General features: G+C 45.8%; 1 protein-coding gene across 1 annotated transcript in view; it reads right to left on the reverse strand.

Moving 5' to 3' along the window:
• The window catches only part of LOC137648657 (S-adenosylmethionine-dependent nucleotide dehydratase RSAD2-like), a 75,808-nt gene that overhangs the window by 11,686 nt on the left and 36,976 nt on the right, over positions 1 to 27,146 (reverse strand). Inside the window, exons 5-6 of the mRNA XM_068381661.1 lie at positions 19,537 to 19,673; positions 17,005 to 17,097 (exon numbers count right to left, since the gene is read on the reverse strand). Of these exons, the coding sequence (XP_068237762.1) occupies positions 17,005 to 17,097; positions 19,537 to 19,673 (230 nt within the window). The remainder of the gene's footprint in view (positions 1 to 17,004; positions 17,098 to 19,536; positions 19,674 to 27,146) is intronic.

Raw genomic sequence — 27,146 nt, forward strand, 5'->3', positions numbered from 1 at the left:
ATACGGCAGTCAGACTCTACCTCGGCCAGCCTTGGCTCCTCTCTTCTTAGGTTTCCTCCCGTCGGACCTGAAGGAACCCCTTCCGGTAGGTTTACCACGAAAGGGCTGAGAGGGTCGTACCCCAGAAGTACCTTCCTTTGGTTTACGGGACGAAAAAGAAGAAGGTAGAACTTTTCTGGCCGTACTGGCCACTAGATCATGCGTAGCCTTTTGGGTAAGAGCAGCGGCAACTTCCCCTACCAATTCTTGTGGGAATAGAGTAGATGACAGTGGAGAGAATACAATGCCGATCTCTGGTAAGGGGAAACTCCCGCTGAGAGAAAGGAACACAGAGTGGCCCTCTTCTTAATCACTCTAGCCGTGAAAAGAGCAGCTAACTCGTTTGAGCCATCCCTCACTCCCTTGTCCATACAGGACATCAAATGAATAAGGCCACTAGTGTCCGTGCCTTTCATTTCAGAGACCTTTTTTCCTAAGGCTCCCTAAGACCAGTCTAAATAATTAAAAACTTAAAAGGCCCTGAACAAGCTTTTAAGTAAATGGTCAAACTCTGTCATCAACCACCACACTTTCGTTTTCCTCAAGGCCAGACGACGAGAAGAATCCACCAGGCTCGAGAAATCTCCCTGGGCAGAGGCAGGAACTCCCAAGCCCAGAACTTCCCCTGTTTCGTACCAAACGCTGAATTTGGAAGCCAATCTTGCGGGTGGAAAAGCAAAGCCCGTTTTGCCAGAGTCCTCTTAGATTCCATCCAAGAACCCATCAATTTTAAGGCTCTTTTAGAAGAGTGTGAGAGCACCATCTTAGTGAAAATAGGCACTTTAGTAGCCTTCCCCAGGGTAAATTCCGGTGGAGGAGAACGAGGAGCCACAGGGGTAAAGTGGTCAGGAAAAAGTCCCGTGAAAATTAACATTAATTTCTTAAGATCTACAGAATGTTGATAATGTTTCTCTTCTTCCTCTTCCGAAATAGCTTCCAATGGTTCGTCCATGTCAGATACTTCCTCTGGTTCATCTTCTGGCAGTGCAGCTGTTGCTGCAGCCTGAACTGAAGGGTCAGTGTTGGAATGAGAACGCTTGCTAAGTTCAACATCTCCTTCTATTGGGCGATCAATAGTTTTCTGTTTAAAATCGCCTGTAATCTGGGAAACTGCATCCAAATGAAGTGGAGAGGTCAAGGTTGACTGGTGTGTGACGCCACGAATGGACTGACGCTCGGCGTCAAGGGTCAACTGCCGTGTGCCGTCGCGTGGACGCTTAGCGTCCGGTTGCTGTTGACGCTGACGCTGACGCTCTATGCCGTCATGAGTTAACTGGTGAGAGCCGTCGCGTGGACGCCTAGCGTCCACTTGATGTTGACGCTGATGCTCCATCGCATCATAAGTAGACTGCCGAGAGCCGTCACGGTGACGCATTGCGTCCACTTGTCGCGTTCGTTACCACCCTGGTCTAGATGAACGTCAACGCTTTTGGCAGAAAAACGTTCAAAAGTCGATTTTTGTCTGGCAACAGCTCCCTGATGCCACCCATCTAAATCAACCTGACGTTGAGCACTGCGACCGGGAGATCGCCTGTGCGATAACATGTCAGCGCCAGAGACAACAGGCCGCCTGTGCGACAACAGGTCCAAAGACTGACGCCCAACCGCAGGTTGATAAGATCGCATCAGCGACGAGAGGTGTTGTTTCATGCCCAAAAGCATAGGCCACTTAGGATCGCCGGTATGCGATACATTAGACTCCTTTTCTAAAGGGATATCACCTTCTTTTTCACTATCAAAACGCTTCCCACTTTCGGGAGACGAAAGCCAGTCAGACGGAAGCGGCGGAGCATGAATCGTCACATTAGCAACAGGCATAAGTTCTGAATCAGACTGTAACACATCGACATCTACAAGACCACGGTCAGAGCGTTTCGCAGGCATGCAAGCGTCAGGAGACTGAAAACCCTCAGGCGTATCCCAGGTACTGCAGCCTGGTCGACGCGTAGGTGATTCGTGTCGTTGAACAACTGCATGAGACTTCCTTTTGAGCGGTCTGGACGCATGACGCCAGGTCTTGCTAAACGAACCTTCATCAGAGGAAGGTGATAACGCACCAACCTCATCTTTTCTATGATGAGGGTGAGCGACCTGTGTTACGACAGCAGGAACGCTCAAGGGGACGTCTGTACGATTGATGAAGCCTCTCATTCCCTTTTGCCATCCGACATTACTTCTCCCATGGGTTCGGGAGCTTGAAAGAGGTCATAGGCTGGGCGAACGACAAGATCGTGCAGACGTACCCTCCACAACACTAAACACATTCGAAACACTTTTCACATTTCCAGAGTCACGACTTTTCAGCACATTGATCTCGGAAAAAATCTGATTTTTATCCGCCGCTAAAGACTCAACTCTTTCACCGAGAGCCTGAATCGCGGTAAACATATCCTTCATAGAAGGTTCCTTCGGTTGTTGATCTACCACTAGGGGGGAAGGAATAAGATCAATGACATTAGGTAAGGACAAATTAACAGAGTGCGATGACCTGCGCCTAACCCTGTCCCTCTCTAATCTTTTAATGTAACGTTCATATGTTACCCACTCGCTATCGATTAATGAAACGCATTCATCACACCAATCCCCAAAAGAACATGATTTTCCCCTAAATTTAATACAAATACTATGAGGGTCCACAGCCACAGAAGCCTTAGGAAGTCGAGTACGACATCCTTTAACACACTTCCGAACTACAGGGGAGGGGTCGGCCATATTGAAAAAGTAAGAGAGACCGAAAACATAAAACAAAGGTTAAATTATTTAAGATAACCCCAAACAAAAAGATTTCAAGAGTAAATGAAAAAGAAATCAATTAAGCGAAAGCCCAAACTCAAAAAACGCAGTACAGGTATTGCTCGACTTACGACCTATGCGACATACGACTATTTGACTTTACGACCATTTTTTCAGGGTGATGACGTCACAAGTTTATCGGAAATACGACAAATATTTCCTTGAAAATAATCTATTTTCTCGTATACATATAAATTGATTTATCTTGGTAAATTATTATTTTCTTTTATTGTTGGTATTCAGTATTCATTTTCAGTTAAAAATACATTAAGAAAAGTTTTAATATCTGTCGAATTCATTTATGTCTGGTGACGTCACATCACCGGCGGAAAGCTTCCGGGCAATACAGTGATTTCCTTCCAATAGGCTAACGATTAATATTAGTATTTCCATTATCGAAATATCAAATAACGATACAAAGTATTTTGAGGGTCTGTATCGGTTGTCATGAGTACTATGTAGCGTAAATTTGACTGTACACTACTTTTTTAATCTCTGATAATGGATCGATGTTTATCTAAAGAAAATATACTATTAGGGCAAATATTTTCTTGAAAATAATATATTTCCTTTAACATTATGAAAATAAAATACTTTTGTTTGTTAAGTTAGTATTTTCTTTTCATTTCTTGCGAGAAACAAAGAAAATGAGTTTACATATTTTGCAAGTCATTCTTCGTAGAGTTTACTGTACGTCACGTTTCTTGTGACGTCATGTATCTGGCGGAAGCGCGCTGACAAACCGAATGATTTCCTTTTATTGTTACCGAGTAATCTTATTACAGCATTCCCATCATCGAAACACCCAGTAATGATATCAAGTGTTTTAGTGGTCTGTATCATTAGTTATAAGATTAGTACAACTTACCGTAAATTTAAGAAAAAAAAGTCTGATGACGTCATATTTCTGGCGGAAGGCGAGAGCCAAATCAAGTGATTTCCTTCCGATGCGTTACTATTCCCATAATCGAAACATTGAATAATGATATATAGAATTTTTTAATAGTTTTCAAAAAAAAATATAAAGATACAACTGAATTAAAAACAAAATAGAGAGAGAGAGAGAGAGAGAGAGAGAGAGAGAGAGAGAGAGAGAGAGAGAGAGAGAGAGAGAGCGTATTCCTTTTATAACTAATAATCAGGTCTATAAACGAACTGTATGGAAAATGTGATACCCTATAACATATTGGCGCTGATGCAATATGCATTATGAAGAAATTTCGAATGTCAAGAAAATTATATAAATCAGTGTTATTCGCACTATATATATATATGCTCATAATAGTAATACGGCAACGTGACCTTGAGATCAGCTGATGCCAACCGAAAGTAAATCAAAAGTATTTTTTGATTATTGATATGCTCAAAAAATTGAAAAATAAAATATAAACGTTCTTTAATAAATCACAGTTAAACACAGTAATGTCTAATGAAATATAAAGGCTTAATATTGAACTAGAATACTGTATGAAGCTTTAAAAATGAACTACCCGTATGCGATTGCGAGAGCGAGCACACACACACACAGAAAGAGCTACAACGATTTCGCATTATACCTAATGATTAAACGAACTGTATGGGAACTGATTTCCTGTAACATATTGGCGTTGATGTAATATTCATCATGAAGATATTTCTAATAAGTTAAGAAATGATAAAAAAAATATGCCATACGTATGTATGCCATATTTTGATACGGTAGGTAGCAGCACTTTCAGATCAGCTGATCATAACCAAAGGTAAACAAAATTTTCAGTACTCGATTGTAAAATGCTTCCAAAATTGATAAATAGAATACAAAAATGCATTTATAGAGCATATGATATCCTATGAAACAAGAAAATGGAATAATGATAGACAGTAAGAAAATATTGACAAAATATGATCCAGATGATTGCTGAATCATAACGTATCAAAATAAATCTACGGAAATTTCCCTTTTCTAGTTCGACATACGGCGAACTCGACTTACGACTCATCTCTCGGTCCCTATCTCGGTCGTAAGTCGGCGATTACCTGTACATCACCAAATAACGTCCAAAACAGAGTAAGTTAACGAGAGAATTTCCAATAGTACAGCCAGCAATGGCGGCAGGAGAAGATCTGAAGGGTTTGGTATAGTTCTACCTGTAGTACTGTACTGCGAGAGCGCTAGTATACACCTGGCATATCTGCGATAGCCGCGAGATTTTGAATTTTCTGCCGGGCGTCTAGAGACTTTAGCCATTCTTATATAACCAGTGGGTAAGTTTTATATTTAAAAACTGCTTATTTCATTCACCTTGTTGATAAGTGGTTTGATGTTATGAATTTTATTTTCAATGTTAGACAACAAAGTTTCACGAAATACTTATGGGATAAGTTATGAGGACCAGAAAATAATTTTACAGAAAATGGTTGATACCATGTAAACAATGTGAGTTGCAAACTCATGATTCAACTGGTTATATAAATTTAAAAATAGAGTAATTCTGTCATATAAGTCCCTTATAGATCTTTATGAAATGCTTAATAAATTATAGTGTAAATTCATACCTACAAGGCAATTATATCAAGATTTCTTGGAACACTTTTCTGGTTGTATTGTATACGCCAAATGAATGTTCCAAATGACAATTGAAATTCAGTAAGTTTCAAGTTTTGCTTAAGGAATTATTTTTTGGAGAAGGAAATTACACATTAGGTGAAAAAAAAACAACTCCAACTGAATGTAAATAAGAGGAATCTTGTGTATCAAGAGGAAAGTTGTCATTTGCTAGGCAAAACACAACACTGAGCAAGAAATATCAGTATAAATGTGCTTGACTAGCATTTTGTTGAAAAAAATCATCAATGAACTTGAAATTGAAGACAAATGTATAATGGATGATTTGGGAGGAAAATAGAAGCTGACTGTGAATGAGGTAGGCAAATTTGAAAAGTCAATTTCATGCCATAATAAAATAGGTCTCTCTTCTTCGCTACATTGCTAAAAATGACAAATTCGTAGATACCTAATTTGTATTTTTCCTAACGATACAAACCTTTCGCTATTTATTAGGGGTATTACTTTCGGTGAAGCTGGATATATTCTAAAGTGATTTCTATTAAAATGTCCTAAATTTAGGGGCCAAGGCATCAATATATAAAGAATGAAAAGGTTCTTGGCTAAGCACTACCAACAAAGGCAGACTATATGCACCTTCTGATGCTTTTACATCTCAGATGTCTACTACGATATTGAGACATTGCGCAGCTCACAGGAAACCTTTACGGGAAAGTAAAAGTTGCATCTTCACTATTATGAATGGGAATTGTCTAACTTTGATGTTCCAAAAGATATGATCAGTTTCTTAGCTAAATTTTTTTTGTATTTTAGAATGAAATACCGGAATAAAATTGCTGTGATTAATAAAATGTAGAAGAATGAGTGTTGAAGCCTGAAAAGAAAAAATAAACCAATAAATTAATAAGGAAATGATATCGAGAAGTTACTTGTCCTTGTTTTGTTCAATAAATCTAAACAATAATACAAAAGAAGAAAATGGTTTAGTTTTTATTGCTATTACTGGATAATTTCATGTTCAGACATTCGATGACTCAGGGTACTTGTGGGTCAACTTAGCATTAACGTGCAAGTTGAAAAGTTTCAAATGGAGATTAGTTTTGTTAAAGGAAATAGATTAAACAATCTATGGTGAATAGGGGCCCACGTAACCACCTGCGCGGAAAAGATTTTATTTTGGTCACCACGTTCGCAGACTGGTTCTTATTTGGATACTGGGCTACGCAATAAAATGTCTCTAAAGAAATCAAGGCATTGAATATTATCACACTAAAAAGACCTCCACCTATATGAAATATAAAAAGGATAGGCAATAAAATGTCTCTAAAGAACTCAAGGTACTGAGTATTACCCCACTAAAAAGACTAATGCCTATAGCAAATAACATAAAAGGCTAGGCAATAGACTGTCTCTAAAGAATTCAAGACACTGCGTATTACCATCACTAAAAAGACTACTACCTATACTAAATTTAAAAAAAAAAAAAGCCTAGGCAATAAAATGTCTTTAAAGAACTCAAAGTACCTAGTATTACCCCCAGTAAAAAGACTTCCCCCAATGAAAAAAAAGGTTAGGCAATAGATTGTCTCTAGAGAACTCTAGGTACTGGATATTACCCCCATTAAAAAGACTTCCCTTATCTCAAATAAAAAAAAGGCTAGGGAATAGCATGTCTGTAAAGAACTCAAGGTACTGAGCATTACCCCACTAAAAAGACTACCACCTACATGAAATAGAAAAGAGGCTAGGCAATAGAATGCTTCTGAAGAACTCAAGGTACCGAGTATTACCCCATTAAAAAGACTTCCCTTATCTCAAATAAAAAAAAGGCTAGGGAATAGCATGTCTGTAAATAATTCAAGGTACTGAGAATTAACCCCCCCCCCCAAAAAAAAAGACCACCCTACATACAAAATAAAAAAGGCCATGCAATAGGATGTCTCTAAAGAACTTAAGGTACTAAGTATTCTCCCACTAAAAAAAACTCCCCCCCCCCCCCCAACCATAAAATAAAAAAAAAAGTTAGGCAATATGATGACTCTTCATAACTCAAGGTACTGAGTAGTACCCCACTAAAAAGACCACCACCTACAGTATATTTGCCTGATTTTTCAAATTATCTGACTGAGCAACTTGCATGATACCATTGGCCATTTAATATTTGTCTTGAGTATCAATCCCTTAATCTCAGTTCTATAACAGATAGAGAATGACTGTGACAAAAATCACAAATTTTAAGTAATTTGAATTTTTCCTAACAGTACTTACCTCGAAGTACTGTCTTAGGAGTATCTGGGATCGCCTCCCAACCGACCAGAGTTTTGTGTAGTTTACCCTACTCCCATTTTCTATGAGGGGCAACCTCAGGTGGTGTGATACGCGCCCTGAGACGGCCCCGGGTCAGAGAGCATGCTTGTTCAGGTCTCGATCCCCAGTAAGTTCTTGATAGCTTAGGTTTCTATGAGGTCCAGCAAGGCACTCGGGGGAGGATGGGTGGGCCATTACCCGAAAGTAGTTCGAGGTAAGTACTGTTAGGAAAAATACAAATTACTTAAAATTTGTGATTTGTTCCAACACCGAGTACTTACCTCGAACTACTTTCTTAAGAGACTTATACCTTAGGAGGTGGGAGTGTCCTTCATGAACTACAGACCATGGGAAGTATATAAGAGGAACCTAGATAGGAGACTAGGTTCTGCTGACCCCAAGGAAAACACGAGAAAATAGGGAAAACTACGCACAAACCCATCTTAGTGTCTAAGTAACTCACCTCTGCAAGAGATACTAGGAGACATGTCCTTCCAACGATAGTGTATCCCATGGCAGTTTCAGGGGACTACTGGAGTCATTTCGGTAAGGGAGCACGGGAAGGAAGAACAAGGGGGGTTAAGGAAGGAAGAACAAGGGGGGTTAAGGAAGGAAGAACAAGGGGGGTTAAGGAAGGAACCTGTGTCTCTTGGACTTACTACCCGCGGTTGTCACTGGGGCTACATTTTTAAACCATTTGGAGCGCGGAAATGACGGGACCTATCGAGAACCCGTCTAGGGACTTCCTCGAGTAGTCCTTCAAGTAGTGAGCTGTGAAGGTCGACTGGTTGGACCAAGTACCTGCCCTAAGGATCTGGCCCACTGCCATATTTTTCTCAAATGCCAATGAAGTACTTAGACCCCTAATGTCATGGGGTCTGGGCTTTCCTAGAAGGGGGACCCCTGCACTACAGTAGGCCCTGACGATCACCTGCTGTAGCCAGAAGGAGATAATATTCTTGGAGACTGGCTTCTTCACTAGTCCCGAGAAGACGAACAGACTCTTGATCTCGAGTCGAAGTCTGGCTGTCCTTTCTAAGTATTTTCGTACTGCCCTGACAGGGCACAGCAGCAAGTCCCTCGAGTTGTCCGAACGAGGAATTGCCGGCACTGAGAACCCTTCAAACTTGGGATCCCAAACGGCTGGATTCTTGGATTCTGAGTCTTTTCCACGAAGGATGGGACGAACCTGAAGGTAGCCTCACGCCAACCCTTCGAGTGAGATACCTCGTACGACAGTCCGTGCAACTCCCCTACCCGTTTTGCTGATGCCAGAGCTAACAGAAAAACTGTCTTGAGGGTGAGTTCCTTGTCCAAGATGTCCTTTACGGGTTCGAAGGGAGGTTCTGACAGTATCTTCAGGACTCTGGCCACATCCCACAGGGGCACCCTACTGGCTTGAGGGGGGCACGATTGTTCGAAGCTCCTGATGAGCATTGAGATATGTCTGGAGGCAACCATGTCGATGCCCTTCAGGAGGAAGACTTGACCCAGAGCAGCCCGGACTCCTTTGATGGCTGGGATGGACATGTTTACCTCGTCCCTGAGATAGACTAGGAAGTCCGCTATCTCTGGAACAGAGGCCCTCAATGATTTGATGTTCATCGAGACGCACCCCTTAGTGAATGTGGCCCACTTTGCCTGGTATAGTGCCGCTGATGAACGCCTCAGATACCCTGACATCCTTGCTGCCGTTCTCGAAGAATATAGCTTCCTTTCTCAGGAGACACTCGATAACCTCCACGCATGAAGGCAGAGGGACCGAGGGTTCTCGTGGAACCTTTGAAAATGGGGCTGCCGGAGAAGGTCTGGCCTGTCCGGAAGGGGCCAAGGTGGAAGGCGCGCCAGTTCCTTTAGATCCGCGAACCACTCTCTCTCCGGCCACTAGGGCGCTACCAAAGTCATCCACAGGTTGTCCGCTCGCCTCACCCTGTTGAGGACCTGTCTGAGCATCCCGAAGGGAAGGAAGGCGTAAACATCGAGGTTGTCCCAAGGATGCTAGAAGGCGTCCTCGAACGCCGCTTCTGGATCTGGCACAGGAGAACAAAACACGAGAAGCTGTGCGTTCAGTCTTGTTGCGAAGAGGTCCAACACTGGTGATCCCCATTTCTGAATGAGGGTCTTGGCCACTTCCGGGTGCAAGGACCACTCGGATCCTACCACTTGACCCATTCTACTGAGGCCGTCGGCCAGGACGTTTCTCTTCCCTGGAATGAACCTTGCTGAGATCTTGATCTGTTCCCCTTCGGCCCATTCCAGCAGTCTCAACGTGAGGACGCACAACTCCTTCGATTTTAGTCCTCCTTGTTTCTTTATGTAGGCCACCACCGTGGCGTTGTCGCACATCAGTGCCACGGTGTTTCCCCGGAGCTGATGGACGAACTCTAGGCATGCTCTTCGCACTGCCATCATCTCTAGTACGTTTATGTGCTGGTTTTTCTCTACGTCCATCCAACTTCCTCTTGCTGTCCTGCCGAGGAGATGGGCACCCCACCCCTCCTTGGATACGTCCGTGAACAGAAGCATCTCCGGAGGGTCGGCTGCGAAGGGCATTCCCTTGAGGGTGTTCGATCTGGCAATCCACCACTCCAGGACCTCCTTCGTCTCCGGGAACACCGGGACCACCTTGTGGGGGGAGTCTCTCTGGTTCCAGGTCTCCTTCAGGTTCCATTGGACTCCCCTGGGGGACTAGCTTCTCCAACGACACGAGGTGGCCTATCAGTCTTTGCCAGTCCTTGGCTCTCCTGGGCTGGTCCGACAGGAAGGGCCGGAGGATCTGGTCCAAGTTGTCCAGTCTCTCCGCGGAAGGGAAAGCTCTCGCCAACCGGGAGTCCAGGACCATTCCGAGGTAGGTCATCCTGGTGGAGGGTATCAGTTGGGACTTCTCTAGGTTGATGATGATACCCAGGACGTTGCAGAACTGCAGGAGCTTCGCGCCTTGCTCCCTTAGTACTTCTCCTGAGGCTGAAAGCAACAACCAGTCGTCCAGGTACCGAATCAGGCAGATGCCCTGTTCGTGTGCCCAGGCTGAGACTGTTGTGAACACCCTCATGAAGACCTGAGGGGCTGTGGACAGACCGAAGCAGAGGGTCTTGAACTGCAACGCTTGGGCACCCCATTTCACCCTTAGGCACTTCCTGCTGGAGGGGTGAATAGGGATTTGGAAGTATGCGTCCTTGAGGTCTATGGACATCATGATGTCCCCCTCCCTCAAGGCCGCTAGGAAAGACTTCGGTCTTGCACACAAACTTGTTGAGGGCTGAGAGGTCTATGACTGGTCTCCAGCCCCCTGTTGCTTTCTCCACCAGGAAGAGTCTGCTGTAGAACCGCGGGCCCGGGTTCTTGACTGGTTCTATCGCCCCTTTCGCCAGCATCGCAGAGACCTCCTCTTGTAGGGCCGTCATTCTCAAGGGGTCCTTGGGTGCCAACCACTCTGCCTGTTGATCTGGCATTAGAGGTGGGGGGTCTGCCAGGAAGGGCAACCTGTACCCTTCTTTCAGGACTGCTACGGTCCACGGATCTGCTCCGTGGTCTCTCCATGCTTGCCAAGAATATTTGAGGCATCCCCCCACCTGAGGCTTCGGCAGGAGTAGGGGGCCTCTCCCTATCTCCTTCTAGAGGCGCGGCCTGAATGACCTCTTCTGGCTGCTGCATAGGAAGGTCTGAAGGATGATTGCGTTGAAGACGTTCCTCTAAGGGAGGGCTGAGAAGACTGAGACCAGGCCGTAGTAGGGGCGTCTCTCCTGGGTTGACTAGGTGAGGCGCGAGGAGGATGGGAGGCGTCGGAGGGCGCCCTTCTATGGGTAGGTCTTCTCGCTGGAGGGGGTCTGGAGTCTACCATATCCTTCAGCTTCCTGACCCTCTCTACCGTCTCTTCCACTGCCTTCAGAGGGAAAACTGAGTCATCCCACAGGGGTAGGCTCCTCAGGGACCTCTCTTCTCTGTCGGGGAGCCTCCTTACGAGCTTAGTGAGCACCGTATCCCTTTTTCGCAGAACCCAGTTGGCGGCCTGCGCGACGGATTGATACGAGAGAAACTTAAGGGCTTTACCTCCCGAGCTAATCGGCTCCTTCAGTAAGGCCTGGTTCTCCGGGATAGTGAGGTCGTAGGAGGACTGGAAGCCTACCAGCATGGAGGCCCACCAATCCAGCAAGGAGGAAACGTTCACCAGGTCCTTGGCTATCTCCTCCATCATGGCAGCTTCTGAAGGGAAGAAACAGATCGGGGCGGTAGTAGCCCTCTCTTCAGCTGCTCCTTGCCCCAGGATGGCGATTGCAGGTTCCACAGTAGAGGGACCCGCATGATGCCCTTCAGGAAGGTAAAACCGGCTCTGGGATTTTAGGCCTTGAAGAAGCTTGGAGGAACTCTGGGTCTTGGGGCTTCTGCATGGTTGGCCACGATCTTGTCCACGTGAGCCCTACCCAGCCTAACATCCCAAGCCAAAGGCAGGGCTAGCGAGGGTCTCTGCTGCACTGGGCCATCAACCAACCTGCTGAGGCTCGAGAGCCAGACTTCTTCGGAGGAGTGCTCGGGTTCGTCCAGTCTGTGATGCCTGCGAATGAGTCCTATTACCCTCCTGTAGACCGAAACTTCTGCTGCTGAACCTTCTCTGTTGTCGTCCATTTCCTTCGTAGGACATTCCGCTGCCTGTGACGTAGGTCCTCTGACGGAGGTCGCCGTGCGGGGGGGAGGAAACATCTTGGACTGGTCCAACTTCGGCAGCTCAGGGCGTAGCATGGGCATCGCCGTCAGGATGGAGGCCTCCGTCCTGGACTTATCCCTGCTTACGGAGGTCCAGGTAGATGCGTGCTTGCTCGTCGAAGGGAGTTCCTTGTCTCGTTCCTGCCGACTTGACGTTGACATGGAGGTCGGGACGCGGCTGCCAGACCGAAGGGGCAACTCTCTTCGCTGGGCGGATGGAGTCGGAACCTTCGCGGACTTATGCCTGTCCCCTGGGACCTGAAAAGACGACTCCCTCCGTCGATCGTATCTGCCGCTGGATATGTACCTTACTGGTGAGCGAGCCCTTGGGAGCCAGTTCGAGGGGCCCGGAACTGCTGACATCTAGAATTTTGCTACGAGGGATGACGACCCATTCTTCCCCCGAAGAGTCACTTCTCCTAAACTTCCTCCTGGGGGATCTAGAGTGCCTACCCCATGGCGGGATCTGGAGCGGGAGCGAGAACAAGAACGTCTCCTGCGGGACCTCTCACGACGTCTCCTATGGTCCCTAGGGGCTCTGTCTTCCGAGGAGCAAGAGTAGGCTTTGACCGAGGAGCCCGACGACTTGCATGTTCTCACCGGCGGGCCCGACTCGTGCCGCGTTGTAGATGGGTCCATGCGGCGCTCGATGGAAGAAGAGGGCTGTAGGAAGATGGACAGAAACGTAGCTAAAGGCGCTGGAGGGGAGCGTGGAAGTTCCTCGATGGGGGACCAGGTTTCAAAACCTTCCTCCATCCTCAACGGAGACCTGAAGGGCGTCTTCGGCGGCGCCCACACGAGGGAGTCCAACGGCGGCGAGTCTTCCTTCTCGGTGGAACCCTCGGCTGCGGAAGCACCTGAAAAACACACCCACGAGGCGGGAGAAGAGGTAGGCACAGTTTTTCCCCACATAGGATCATCTGAGGAGACGGGCCCTGCTTGCACCAGGGTTCCGTCCCCCGAACACACTCCCGTCCCTCCCTCAGGCCCCTCACTTGCCTGGAATGATGCCACAACACCACTATCCTACAATTCAGACTCCTGGGAAAGGGTCATAGGCCTCTTCCCCGCAACCAACTTACCTCGTCCCCTACTCTGGGTAGGGGAAGGCGGCAGCAAGGCTCTGTCTGACGAAATGCCCGGCGAAGCAAGAGGAGAAGAGATGTTCAGCTTCTTAGGCGATATCTTAGACGCCTTCTTTTTGGTGCCGTAACGCACCCACTGCACCTCGTTCCAGGACTCGCACTCCGGACACGTGGCTGTAGGGGAACACACACTGGCCCTACACGAAGAACACAAGGAGTGCGGGTCAACTTCAGGTTTCGACAGGAAAGCACCACACGATCTTCCGGCCATAGGCCCAGGACAACGGCGGGAATGCTCCATTACGCACTAGTAAAGCACCGTGAGACACAGGAACACAAGGGAAAGGATAAGGGGGAACACAAAGGTACCACGTGGGAACCGCGTGAGACACAAAGGGGGTCGGGGACACAAAGGGTCGCACTGGATAAGGAGAGCGTCGTGATGTTATCGTGACGCGACCAGAGAACTTAGTGGGGATCGAGACCTGAGCAAGCATACTCTCTGACCCGGGGTCGCCTCAGGGCGCGTATCACACCAGCTGAGGTTGCCCCTCATAGAAAACAGGAGTAGGGTAAACTACACAAAACTCTGGTCGGTTGGGAGGAGATCCCAGATACAGTAGGGTCCCGAATTACACGTGTTCTAATTACGCGATTCCTCAATTACGCGATCGATAGTTTTTAAAAATTAATTTTCCTGTATTTGCGAGGAGCATTCTAAATCCGCGAGTCAAGCACCGCGAAGCGTAGGAAATCTATTGTTTTCTTAATTGTATTGGGGGGGGGGGTGATGGTTCCCCGATGTCTGAGAAGGGGGGGGGGAGAATGTGAGAGAAAGATTTCTGTTCAAACATTTTAAGACTAGTTTTGGATGAAAAATGTTAAGGTTTGCCCATCTGTTGTGTGAACTTGTCGCTAGGCCTAGCCTAACTGTCCAACACCTATATGTATAATATTCCATATTTGTACTAATTAATTTTTATACTTACGTTGTGATTATGGTGAAAAATCCTTATTCATTAAACTTTAAATTAAAAACCATCAAAATAAAGACTATTTTATATCATGCTACTGCCAAACATGTCACCACAACCAAACCCATTACTTTGTTTAGTACGTTCCATCGCCGATCATAACGAACTCGCTAACCAATTTTAACATCTGTCTATAGGTTAACTTTTGCGGCAAAAGATATCTTACCAGGTACTATGTAATAATAATGTTATAATTAATGTTTTATTTATCCTTAGAAAATCAAAATATATGAAATATGAGCAATTTTGTTTCGTGTTGTTTTTTTTTCCTAAAAAAACGCCTTCTTAAAAGGAAAACGTTTTTTTTTTACGTTTCATCGTCGATCATAAACGCATTTACTCCTGAAAGTGATATTGAAGAGCTTTTACTAAAGATGTTATAAATAAAGATTATAAATAGGTGGTAAAATATCTATAATTAAAGTGTAGCAGCATCAAGAAATGTTGGGGTTCGCCCTTTACATAAGAATGTAGGCTACTGTACATTGGATTAGACAGAACGTAGAAAAAATCAATTAGGGAAAAATCGGTATTCGATATCCTCTTCATCAGCATCGTCATTCGTCAATCGGGCTTTTTATTTTTTTTATTCTCAGTCGCTAACTAGTTATCGCACTGCCAAGATCTGCACACATTCCGATAATTCACATTTGAAGGTTTTCTGGGAGAGGATGGATAGAGAAAATACCGAACTATATAAAATGTTTTTTTTAACCTGTTAAGCGTCACCCACGTGATAAACCGTTCACCACGATCTACTCGGTACCACCTTCAACTGTATATTCCGTTCATGACTTTAATTGCCTTTTACAAGCCGTCAGTCTCGTGATGTTACTTTACTCGTATAGTAAGTATAGGATCACCACTTGGCAACACTCTCAGCATATGGGGACTGTGAATAGAAACTTATATGATGTCTGGCAACTATTTTTCTGAAGGTAGCTTGATGTTACAAAACTCTGGTTTGAACTGGTTTCCTATCAGTGCGCTCGGGCGTTCATGCATAAGTGGTTATTTGTTGTTCCTTTTGTAATGAAAGGTCTAAAGAGGAAGGTTATTTCTTTAGATGAAATAAATGATATTCTTGTTGTGGAATTTGATAATGATAACCTGTTTGATAATGAGAGCACTAGTTCTGAATCCTCCATTGATGAGTATATTGAAGAAACAAAGTTTTCTTTCGATGTCGAAAGCGAAAATGACTTCTCATTACCGAATGACTGGACAACGAAATTTCACAAAACTATAAAGGGAAAGGAAACGCCGAGAGAGAGAGAGAGAGAGAGAGAGAGAGAGAGAGAGAGAGAGAGAGAGAGAGAGAGAGAATAAAGTGGATAAATAATGTACAAATGTATGACGAACATATTTGAAAACTATACAGGAAACGATATGAAGAGAGAGAGAGAGAGAGAGAGAGAGAGAGAGAGAGAGAGAGAGAGAGAGAGAGAGAGAGAGACTTATCCCTTTCCATTTGTTGCTTATCCAGGCGTAAGATTTACGATTGAAGATAAAAAGAACCCATTAGAATATTTAGTATTATGTAGCCATTTGAAATTAAATAATAGTAGTATTAATTGTTTTTTTACTCAACCATTTAATTAATATCCCTACTTTTAACTATAATTACGAATTATAAGCATAAAGAAATTATATTAACTTTGAAAAATTATCATTAGTGAAATGACCGCTCAGGGCAAAAAAAGCGTGATTATCGTACAGCAGCCTATTGCACACTTGCGCCTAGTGGCCGTGTTTACGTGTGGGAGTGTCATTATGGATATACAGTACTATACTGTAATTTTTAACTATTGCTAGATACTGTATCAAACCTTGAAAACCCTTTTTTGTTTTTTGTATCTATAGGAAATAATTCTACATCATTCGGAAAATACTGAAAACAGTAAGCTATGCATAGTACAGTAGTAAATACTACAGTCATAGAAAATTATCAAAACTTTAACAACTTTTTATTGTTTTATTTATCCATAAAAGAAATTTTGTACAGTATTTTATAAAAAAAAAATCTATAAGAAGGATTTCTTACAGTATTGTTAAGATAAAAGCTACAGTATATATATATATATATATATATATATATATATATATATATATATATATATATATATATATATATATATATATATATATATATATATATATATATATATATGTTTTATATATATATAATATATACATACATACATACACACATACATACACACACACAGTGTATATACAGTATATATATAGCTAGAAAGCTAGAAATGGAGTGAAAAAAAAAATTGACGGGTAGGTTGCTGTTTGCCGCCATGATGTGTTTCGAAATATACGAATTTCCAATTACACGAGGCCTTTCATCGACCAAATTCTCGCATAATTCGGGACCCTACTGTACTCCTAAGAAAGTAGTTTGAGGTAAGTACTCGGTGTTGGAACAAATAAAGAATTCAAAAGTAAGGAAACAATTTTTCCTCTCTCATTACTACATAATTGTACTCACCTTCCACCGGCAGGGGTTCAGTTCCATTATGTTTGCAGACATATCTTCTTCCTTATTATATATGTTCACCACTGTGTTTAGTTTGAACGCAACCTTGGGCAAGAGATAATCCTGTTATTCAATAACACATTTAATATGTACTTAAGTAAATGTGACAACAATAATAACAACTACAATAATAACAGCCAGTTATTTGCTGGAACACACTTGTGTAATATGTAAAAGGGTTGTTGAGACTTATATTGCCTATCATCATGGCTCAAACTTTGCAGTAGGCAGGTCGCCAGAAGCAACTAGTTAGTTTAGTTACCAGCCAACCCGTTTGGCTAGTTGAATATATATTTTCTAAAAAGATTCAGGCTTGTTAGCTGAAAAAATATACATTAAAAGCGAACATTTAAAAACAGCGTTAACAAAGCCTCCAAACATGAAACAAGTCAGATGTTTAGAAAACAAATGTGTCGATTTTATTACCACTGCTCATGTATACATATAAGTCATCTTATTGAATCTCAGGCGATATGACAAGTGGATTTCAGTACTCGAAACATTATCACTCATATAAGCACGTGTTTTTGGTAACATCTTCAACTGTCAAAATAGCTTTGCAATGTGGAATTTCCTGATAGGTGTTAAACTGCCAATTGAGAGGGGAAAATGCGACTTAGTAGAGAAAAAGCGGCCTAGTAGGTTGGAAGAAGAGAAAAGCAGCCTATGATATTTGATAAAGGAATGTTTATTAAATATATTTGGTACAAGTCTACAATGATACCCGATTGTTGACATGAGGCGAGGTGAATTTAAAGCATTGATCCTGCTAAAAGAAAATCCAGTCACTAATGGACTTGGTCCTTTGTGTTCCTGCTCAATCAGCTGACTGAGAGAGGATACAGCGAGATAAAAGCCATCAAAAGTGATTGGAGGAGTTGCCCTAAAGTCAATACTCTTTTAGAACTGATTTTAGTAAAGTTACATCTTCCTGATGCTTCTACATATGACCCAATTGAGGCTATCCATTTGTGGAATTCCATGCTTTGTCACAAAGGAGGCCAACACAAGTGCCCAGTGGGAAAAGCAAAAAGGTTGTTTTGTCTAAGTCTGACTCGGATAAATCTGATGTTGAAGTGATTGATGAACATAATTAATTTAGTCTTCTACACAAATCATTGCTCCACCAGTCATTATATTATATTTTTAGTGTCATACATTTTTAATTATTCAATATTATGGTGTTTAGGATCATGAACTAAGAGTATTTTTATGCATGGAATTACATTGTTGTCTAGTCAGTTTCTAGTCCAGTATATATCAGTAAAGTAAATATTGTTTTTAATTAATGCATCTTTATAGCAACATGAAAGTGACAGTATTCCCCACTTGAATGCATGGCATTCTGTTAACTGATTCTGGTGCTCTATTATATTTGCTTTCATTTAATACTCATTTGCCAGGTTTTGCAATATATCAATTATTTTTTATTTTATTGTGGTTCTGAGTTGGTTTATTATGGTGCTTCAAGTTGTTTTGATATTTTATTGAACAACGGCATCAAAATACTCTTGAAATACATGCATATTAGTTATGAATTGTATAATAATCTTCTGTATCATTTTTACCAAGGGTTGAACTCATTGAAATCAGTTACATTTTGGCTAGTTGATTTTCTGATTGGTTAGTAACTTTGTCAGGTAACTAGTCTGGCTGACTGGTATGAAAAAGTATGAATTTCTAGGCCTGCCTATCATACATGTTTAAAAATAATTCTCCACGCAATAATTCAAACTGAATGAGATTTTGACTATCTAATTTTTACCAAGTCATATATTAGTGACAGACTCCTGTGTTTTCCTGATTTCTGTGTACACTCACATCTGTACTGGCTATACAGGACTATTTCTAAATTGTGAATACTTCTAAAAACTCATTTCTTGAGAGCACTTCTCATACAATCTATATCTCATTCACACCGATAAGAACAGCTTCAAGCAAAGAACAGTTTTGAGGAAAAATTCATAAGATTACAGTTGTATCCTTAATTAGACTAGAAGCAGAATGGGTGGCAAAAAATTTGGACCTAATATGTTACCTATATTTACAACTTTCATCTCCAAGATGAAAGTAAAGGTGAAGAGAAATTGTACAACAAGAAAGAAAAACTCAGAAGAGAAAATTAGAGGGCTAAAATTTAAATGCTACCAGTGAACATAATATCAATGTAAAGATCCTATTTAATGACAAGTGCACTGATGAGGTGCACTGCTTGATATTCACTAACAATAATAGGTCTGCCAAACCAGTGTTGAAACTAGCAAAGTTGAGCTCTAATTTTACACTGTTATATTCAACTTAACTTTTATTTATCTTGATGAAACCAAGTTCATATAGTAAAAATTCAAAACCAATACACTATATGGATACAGGGTTGCTATTAAAACAAGAAAGAAGAGGGAAAATTCCAGGAACTTTAAATTTGGCATAATCTAAATGAAAATCTAGTCTCAAAATATGTTTTAAAAATGGTTATTGACTTACTTTATATTCAGCACACCAGTGCCTTACTCTCTTCAGACTCTCTAGGTGGTTCTTCTGTCCTTGCTGTCGACCAATCAGAGCATTTGTTTCAGGTACAAAACTGTCACAGGATACTGCCAGAATATCGAGGTCATCTCCTGTTTCATGTGAGATTAAATATTAGTTGAACCAGTACACTAAAGGTTATTACACATATACACCTCGTTATCTGTAGGTACTGCATTCGAGATCACCCTTGGACAAAAGAACTTTGTGACAGGTGGGAAACCCTAAAGTTTAAACATGTTAACTATATTTTCCTTGTAAATATACCAAAGAGTACCACAACTGTACTGTAAACATGACAAATTCATAGGTAATTTGTATTTTTCCTAACTATACAAACCTTAGCTATTTAATATGGGTAATTACTTTCGGCATGGCTGAAATGACGAGCCATTAGAATTTTAACAAGGGTTTACTACCCCACCGCTACTTAGCGGGGGGTAGGGAGGGTAGCTTGCTACTTCCCCCAACCCCCCCCCCCCCCACCTCTACACACCTGTGCTGAGCTCACTTAGCTTAGAGGTAGGACTTCACGGGGAATAGGGCTGACGGGCAAGTTTGATTAAATAGCTAAGGTTTGTATAGTTAGGAAAAATATAAATTACTTACGAATTTGTCATTTGATCCGTAATTGAAATACAAACCACGCTATTCAATATGGGTGACTCACCCCTTAGGAAGGGTGGTTAGTCCCTGCCAGTACTGGCTTCTGGCTTTAACCGGGGACTCAGTATCTGAGTGTGTCAGCACTCAACAATAAGGAGTCCCTACACCTCGCTAGCACCTTGCTGCGCAAGGGCTGCGGCCTATGTAAGCTGTGTGTGAAGGTTTGAAGAGTGACTCGTCCTAGGAAGTTGACGTGTACTCCTTTAGATGGAAACTTTAGGCTAGGACTCTCCCAATACCACTTCGTCAGGGTATGGGGACGTGACTGTATTAGCTTAATACTAGGAACACAAGGAGACATGGTTTACCTGCAGTGGTTCGAGGTCAGCTATGCAGAGAACCCAGGATGCTGCTTTCCCCAAGAGAGGGGAGGATGAAGAAAAGAATAAGGGCCAGACAAACCTTTTCATTCATGGAGACTAAAACCGGGTAACAATGCCCTCAACCTTCTGCTACTTGTCCATTAAGGAGCCTGAGGGTTAAACCAGCTGTTGAGCAACCACCACAGGGCCGATAGAGAACATCGAGCCTCCTGTGGGTCACGTCTTGCAGGTAGTGGGCTGTGAAAGTCGTCCGACGCTTCCACACCCGTGCTTGTAGAACCTGCGTCAATGAGAAGTTCTTTTTGAAGGCCAGGGACGTAGCTACGCCCCTGACATCATGTGACGGAGGAGGGTCAGGATTCCATTACCCTATGAATCCATGCTGAGATAGTATTCTTGGTAACCCTCCTCTTTGCTCTCCCAGTGCTCACAAACAATGCCTGCACTTGGGGACGAACTTCAGCCGTTCTTTTGAGATATAGCCTCAGACTCTTTACTGGGCACAGTAGGAGATGGTCTGGGTCATCTGTTACAGAACGAAGACTCGAGATCTGGAAAGAGTCGAACCGAGGGTCCGGCACTCCCGGATTCTGAGTCTTAGCAACAAACTATGGGACGAATCTGAACGTTACCTCCCCTCCATCGCCTTGAATGGGCGATGTCATACGAGAGACCATGAAGTTCACTGACTCGCTTGGCCGAGGCCAAAGCTAGTAGGAACATGGTCTTCCAAGTAAGGTGGCGATCTGAAGCCTGGCGTAATGGTTCGTAGGGAGGTCTCTTAAGAGACCTGAGGACTCGAACCACGTTCCATGGAGGAGGTCTCACTTCCGACTGAGGGCAGGTAAGTTCATAACTTCGTATGAGTAGGGAAAGTTCGAGTGAAGAAGAAATGTCCACTCCTTTGAGCCTGAAGGCTAGACTTAAGGCTGAGCGATAGCCTTTCACGGCCGAGACTGAAAGGCGCATTTTTTCTCGCAAATACACTAAGAACTCCGCTATTACTGGAATAGTGGCATCGAGTGGAGAGATACCCTTTCCACGACACCAACCACAGAAAACTCGCCACTTTGCCTGGTAGACCCCTGCGGATGACCTTCGCAGGTGTCCAGACATCCTGTTCACAACCTGTTGCGAAAATCCTCTCTCTGCGAGATGCTGGATAGTCTCCAGGCGTGAAGTCGAAGCGAAGCTACAGCTTTCTGTGAAAGATGTTGGCGTGTGGTTGTTTGAGTAGCTCGTTTCGTGGAGGGAGTTCTCTCGGAAGTTCCATTAGGAGCTGCAGAAGGTCCGGAAACCATTCTGCGTGATGCCATAGCGGAGCTATCAGGGTCATCGAGAGATTGACCGATATTCTGGTCTTGTTGAGTACCCTCCTCATCAGACAGAACGGGGGAAAGGCGTATACGTCGATGTTGTCCCACCGTTGTTGGAAGGCATCTTGCCAGAGTGCCTTGGGATCCGGGACTGGGGAGCAGTACAGCGGGAGCTTGAAGTTCAGTGCTGTAGCGAACAGATCCATAGTCGGGGAACCCCACAAAGTCAGGACTTTGCTGGCTACTAGATGATCCAAAGACCACTCGGTACTCACTATCTGAGATGCTCTGCTCAGACTGTTGGCGAGCACATTCCTCTTGCCTGGAATGAAGCGAGCCAATAGTGGAATCGAGTGCACTTCGGTCCATCTCAGTATCTCTACTGCGAGATGGGATAGCTGCTCTGAAAAGGTATCTCCCCACTTGTTGATGTAAGCCACTACTGTGGTGTTGTTGCTCTTCACCACCACAGAGTGACCTGCAAGGTAATGTTGGAACTATTGAAGGGCCAGGAATACGGCTTTCATTTCTAGCAGATTTATATGGAGGCACTTTTCTGACTCTGACCACAGGCCTGAGGTCCTGTGGTGTAGAACGTGGGCCCCCCACCCTTTCTTTGAGGCGTCCGAAAACAGCATCAAATCCGGGCGGAGGACGAGAAGATCCACTCCCCTTCGTAGGTTCTCGTCTGTCACCCACCACTGAAGATCCATCCATTCCGCAGGACCCATAGGGATCATTACGTCCGGGGAATCGTGACCTTCATTCCACCGGGACTTGAGTCGCCATTGCAGAGATCTCATTCTGAGACGACCGTTGGGAACTAGACGGGCTAAGGATGAGAGGTGACCGAGGAGACATAACCACGATTGGGCTGGGAGCTCTTCTCGTCTGAGGAAAGGACTCGCGACCCTCCTCAGACTTGCTATCCTATTGTCTGATGGGAAGGCTTTGTGGAGATTGGTGTCTATTAGCATGCCTAGATATACCAGTCTTTGAGCAGGAAGCAGAGAAGACTTCTCGAGGTTTACCATGATCCCCAGATCTTGGCAAAGTCCCAGATGTTTGTCTCGGTGTTGAAGAAGGGCTGACTCCGAATCTGCTAGGATCAGCCAGTCGTCCAAATAACAGAGGAGATGGATGCCGATCCTGTGGGCCCACGACGATATTAGGGTGAACACTCTGGTGAAAACCTGAGGTGCTGTGGAGAGACCGAAACACAGCACCTTGAACTGGTAGATCTTGTTGTCTAGGCTGAATCTTAAGTACTTCCTTGAAGAGGGATGGACTGGGATCTGGAAGTACGCGTCCTTCAGGTCCAGTGTACACATGAAGTCTTGCAGTCTCACTGCAAGTCTGACCATGTCTGCTGTCTCCATGCTGAACGGGGTCTGCTTGACAAACCTGTTCAGAGCTGAGAGGTCGATGACTTGTCTCCAGCCTCCAGACGCCTTCTTTACAAGAAAGAATCGACTGAAGAAGCCTGGGGACCCGTCGGGCTTGCCCCCTTGCCGATCCAATGGCAAGGGAGCTCAACGACACTGGATTTGCTGTCAGGGGAGGTAGAGATGTTGTGAACGGGACGCGATATCCTTGACTGATTACGGAAATCGTCCAGGAATCGGCCCCGAGTTGCTGCCACCTGTTTGCGCAACTTTGTAGGCATACCCCCACTGGTGGACATGCAGGGGGACTGCCAATTCTAGCGTTTGCGGCCTCGGCCACTCCCTCTAGGATTCTTTCCTCCCCTTGAGGACTTTTTGCCTTTCTTGTCCTTGACAGGAAAGGGCTTCGACACCATTGTCTTCGCTGCAGCTGCCGGTTTCGTGGTCTTGGTAGAACATGGTTGCTGGGTTGCTGGAGATTTATAGGGCTTCGATGTTAAAGCCCTATGTAGGAGAGAGTCCTGGTTGGACTTCCTCCACCTCTCAGCTGCCTGCTCCACGTCCTTAGGCTCAAACAAATTCTTCCCCAAGATGGAAGAATGTCTGAGCCTGCTGATCTCGGTACTGGGGATCTTCTGGTGGAATCTCTCAGACACTGCATCTCGACGCTTCAAGATGTTATTAGCCCACAAGTTCGAGACTTGGTGGGCTAGAAACTCGATGGTACGAGTGCCTGAAAGTAGAAAGGTCTCCATAGCCTTCCTGGTACTCTCCTTGGACAAGTCCTCAGATCGTAACAGGATGCCCAGAGACCCTAGCCAGATGTCCAGCCACAAAGTTGCCTGCATGGCACACTTCGCCACCTTCTCCTGGCTAAGGATCTCCGTAGCCGAGAACGACACTTACCGGTTGGAGAGTCTCTCTAGAGGGACTCTCCCTGGTAAACTCTTCCAAAGAGTGGTGTAAGGGAAGAGCTAAACAAGTCTCCTCCATGATCTCAAAGTACCTCCTCTGATGGACACGAGGAGGCAGGAGGAGTTTGTTACCGGCGCTAGATCGGCTGGAGGAGGCAAGCTCGGAGAGCGGGCCTTCGACCTTATCTCTGGCACTCTTAACCCCTTGGGACCAGGGCAAAGGCGCACTGGCCTTTGAGGGTTTTTGAGTACCAAAGACTCGGTCCAAGACCGTGTCCTTGCCCTCACGAGGGGGAATCTCTGGATCTGCGAACCTTTTGAGATTCCTCATAAGGGTCAGAACTTGCCAGAACGCATGCTCTGACTCCTGTAACTCTTCTCTTGAAGGGCTGGCAGCGAAGTCTCCTGTCCCCAAAGGCTCTTCTTGGGGGGACTCGTGGACGTTCTCTGAGGGCTTGGCTGGCTCTGGTCTAATCCTTGAGGACGACTTCGGTAAAGTCTTGGAGTCCTTCGACTCCCTCCTGGGCGGGATGCAGGACTCCAACAGTGATGGTGGGAGGCTCTTCTCCACCCCTACCTGAGAAGATTTCTCTGCGCGAGGTGGGGTTTCCCTCATTGGTGCGATGGGGGAACGCCTCACCTCACGTGACTCCCCTGAGGACGGGAAATCTTCGTACGAAGGGGAGGGAGAGAAAGTCTGGGGGGGGGGGAAGGAGGCCTTCCTCAAAGACTTCCGAGGAGTCAGCTTCGCCCTTGGAGAAGTTACCACGTCAGCTACTCCTCTCTTCCTCTTCAAGGGAGTCAAAGCTGCCACTGATTTGTGGCCCAGCTCAGAGAGAACAGGCTTAAAAGCCTGCATGACCGCGCTGACAAGGGACCCAATCCAGGGCTGCCGACTGACAGCACACTCCCCCTGGAGGGAAGGGGATTGTTTGATCCCTAGGAGGAGTTACCAAAGTAGGGTCTGCTTGAAAGGAAGATGAAGGAGAAAAGTCCCTGGACCTATCCGGAGTTCTCCCTCCCTCCGGCGAGCGCGCTGTTCTGCGCTTGCGGGGGGGAGGGGAACGCAATGACGATAGCCATGGTCGCGCAGCGTCCTGCAGCCTCGCACGTGCGATCGCACTGGGGGCACTGGGGGTCGTTCTGGCGCTCACGCGATAGAATTTTGCCTGGATCACGTGCGGGCGATTGTTCGCGTGCGTGCGGGCGATTGTTCGCGCGCGTGGGGGGGATTGTTCGCGCGCGTGCGGGCGATTGTTCGCGCGCGTGCGGGCGACTGTTCGCGCGCGTGCGGGCGACTGTTCGCGCGCGTGCGGGCGACTGTTCGCGCGCGTGCGGGCGACTGTTCGCGCGCGTGCGGGCGATTGTTCGCGCGCGTGCGGGCGACTGTTCGCGCGCGTGCGGGCGACTGTTCGCGCGCGTGCGGGCGATTGTTCGCGCGCGTGCGGGCGACTGTTCGCGCGCGTGCGGGCGATTGTTCGCGCGCGTGCGGGCGATTGTTCGCGCGCGTGCGGGCGATTGTTCGCGCGCGTGCGGGCGATTGTTCGCGCGTGCGGGCGATTGTTCGCGCGTGCGGGCGATTGTTCGCGCGCGCGAGGGCGAGCGATGGCGCGCAGGCAAGCGATGGCGCGCAGGGGCATGTTCTGGAGATTGCAGAGGGCGCGCAGCAGGCTGAATGAGCGCTCGCACGCGCAAAGGCGATTATTCGCGGGCGCGCAGGATCCCGAAGAGCCTGTGAGGGAGATAACGATGGGCGCACGCGCAGGAGATATATCCCTTGCGCGCCCGCCCCTTGCGCGCGGGCGCGCATGAGGGCACACATCTGGAAGAATAGGTGGGCGCGCAGGGCGCGCGTCGGAGACTGAAGGATGGCGAGCAGGCGGGGTACGATGGTGCGTCGGCGTTTGATGGCGCGTTGGAGAGCGCTGGGGAGCAGGGGAAGAGGTTGTCTTCCCCTTTGCGCCCAGATCAGAAGATCGTGGGCGTGCAGGAGATCGTTGGCGCGCATAAAGAGCGCTGGCGCATAGACGAGCAGGAGAACGTGGGCGCGCATCAGGATGAGGGCGCACAGTAGCGCGCTGGCGAACAGGTGAGCGCCGGCGCGTAGGTGAGCGCTGGCGCGCTATAACAGAATCAACAGCAGCTGGCGAGCGCTTGGGCGCAATTGTGCACTGGCGAGCGCTTGCACGCAATTGCGCACTGGCAAGCGCTTGCGCGCAATTGCAGGTGAACGATGGCGGGCAGGGGATACCTGGCGCGTGAAAGTCCCTTGTGCCCCGAAGAGACCGTTGACCATTTAAAAACAGGTTGAGTAGGCATCCACAGTGCATCAACGGCGCGTAGGTGAGCGCTGGCGCGCTATAACAGAATCAACAGCAGCTGGCGAGCGCTTGCGCGCAATTGTGCACTGGCGAGCGCTTGCACGCAATTGCGCACTGGCAAGCGCTTTCGCTCAATTGCAGGTGAACGATGGCGGGCAGGGGATACCTGGCGCGTGAAAGTCCCTTGTGCTCCGAAGGGACCGTTGACCATTTAAAAACAGGGTGAGTAGGCATCCACAGTGCATCAACGGCCAGGAACAGTGACGGCAGGTCAGCAGGTCTGGCGGGTGGAAGGTCGGCGTGTCCTTTGCAAGGACGACCTTCCACCGAAGGAGATCGCGAACGATCTGCGGAGAGGTCAAGGGATGTAGCTGGTAGAGTCAGCGAACGACGGCGAGGTTCCTCTGCAGCGGACTACGGAGATGAACCTTGTGAGGTGAAGGAAGGCCTCTACGGCGAAGAGGAAGACAGGCTTTATTATTATTATTATCATTATTACTAGCTAAGCTACAACCCTAGTTGGAAAAGCAGGATGCTATAAGCCCAGAGGCTCCAACAGGGAAAATAGCCCAGTGAGGAAAGGGAAAATGGAAAATAGAATATTTTAAGAAGAGTAACAACATTAAAATAAATATCTACT

This window comes from Palaemon carinicauda, chromosome 10, assembly GCF_036898095.1.
Source record: "Palaemon carinicauda isolate YSFRI2023 chromosome 10, ASM3689809v2, whole genome shotgun sequence".
NCBI classification, from domain to species: domain Eukaryota; kingdom Metazoa; phylum Arthropoda; class Malacostraca; order Decapoda; family Palaemonidae; genus Palaemon; species Palaemon carinicauda.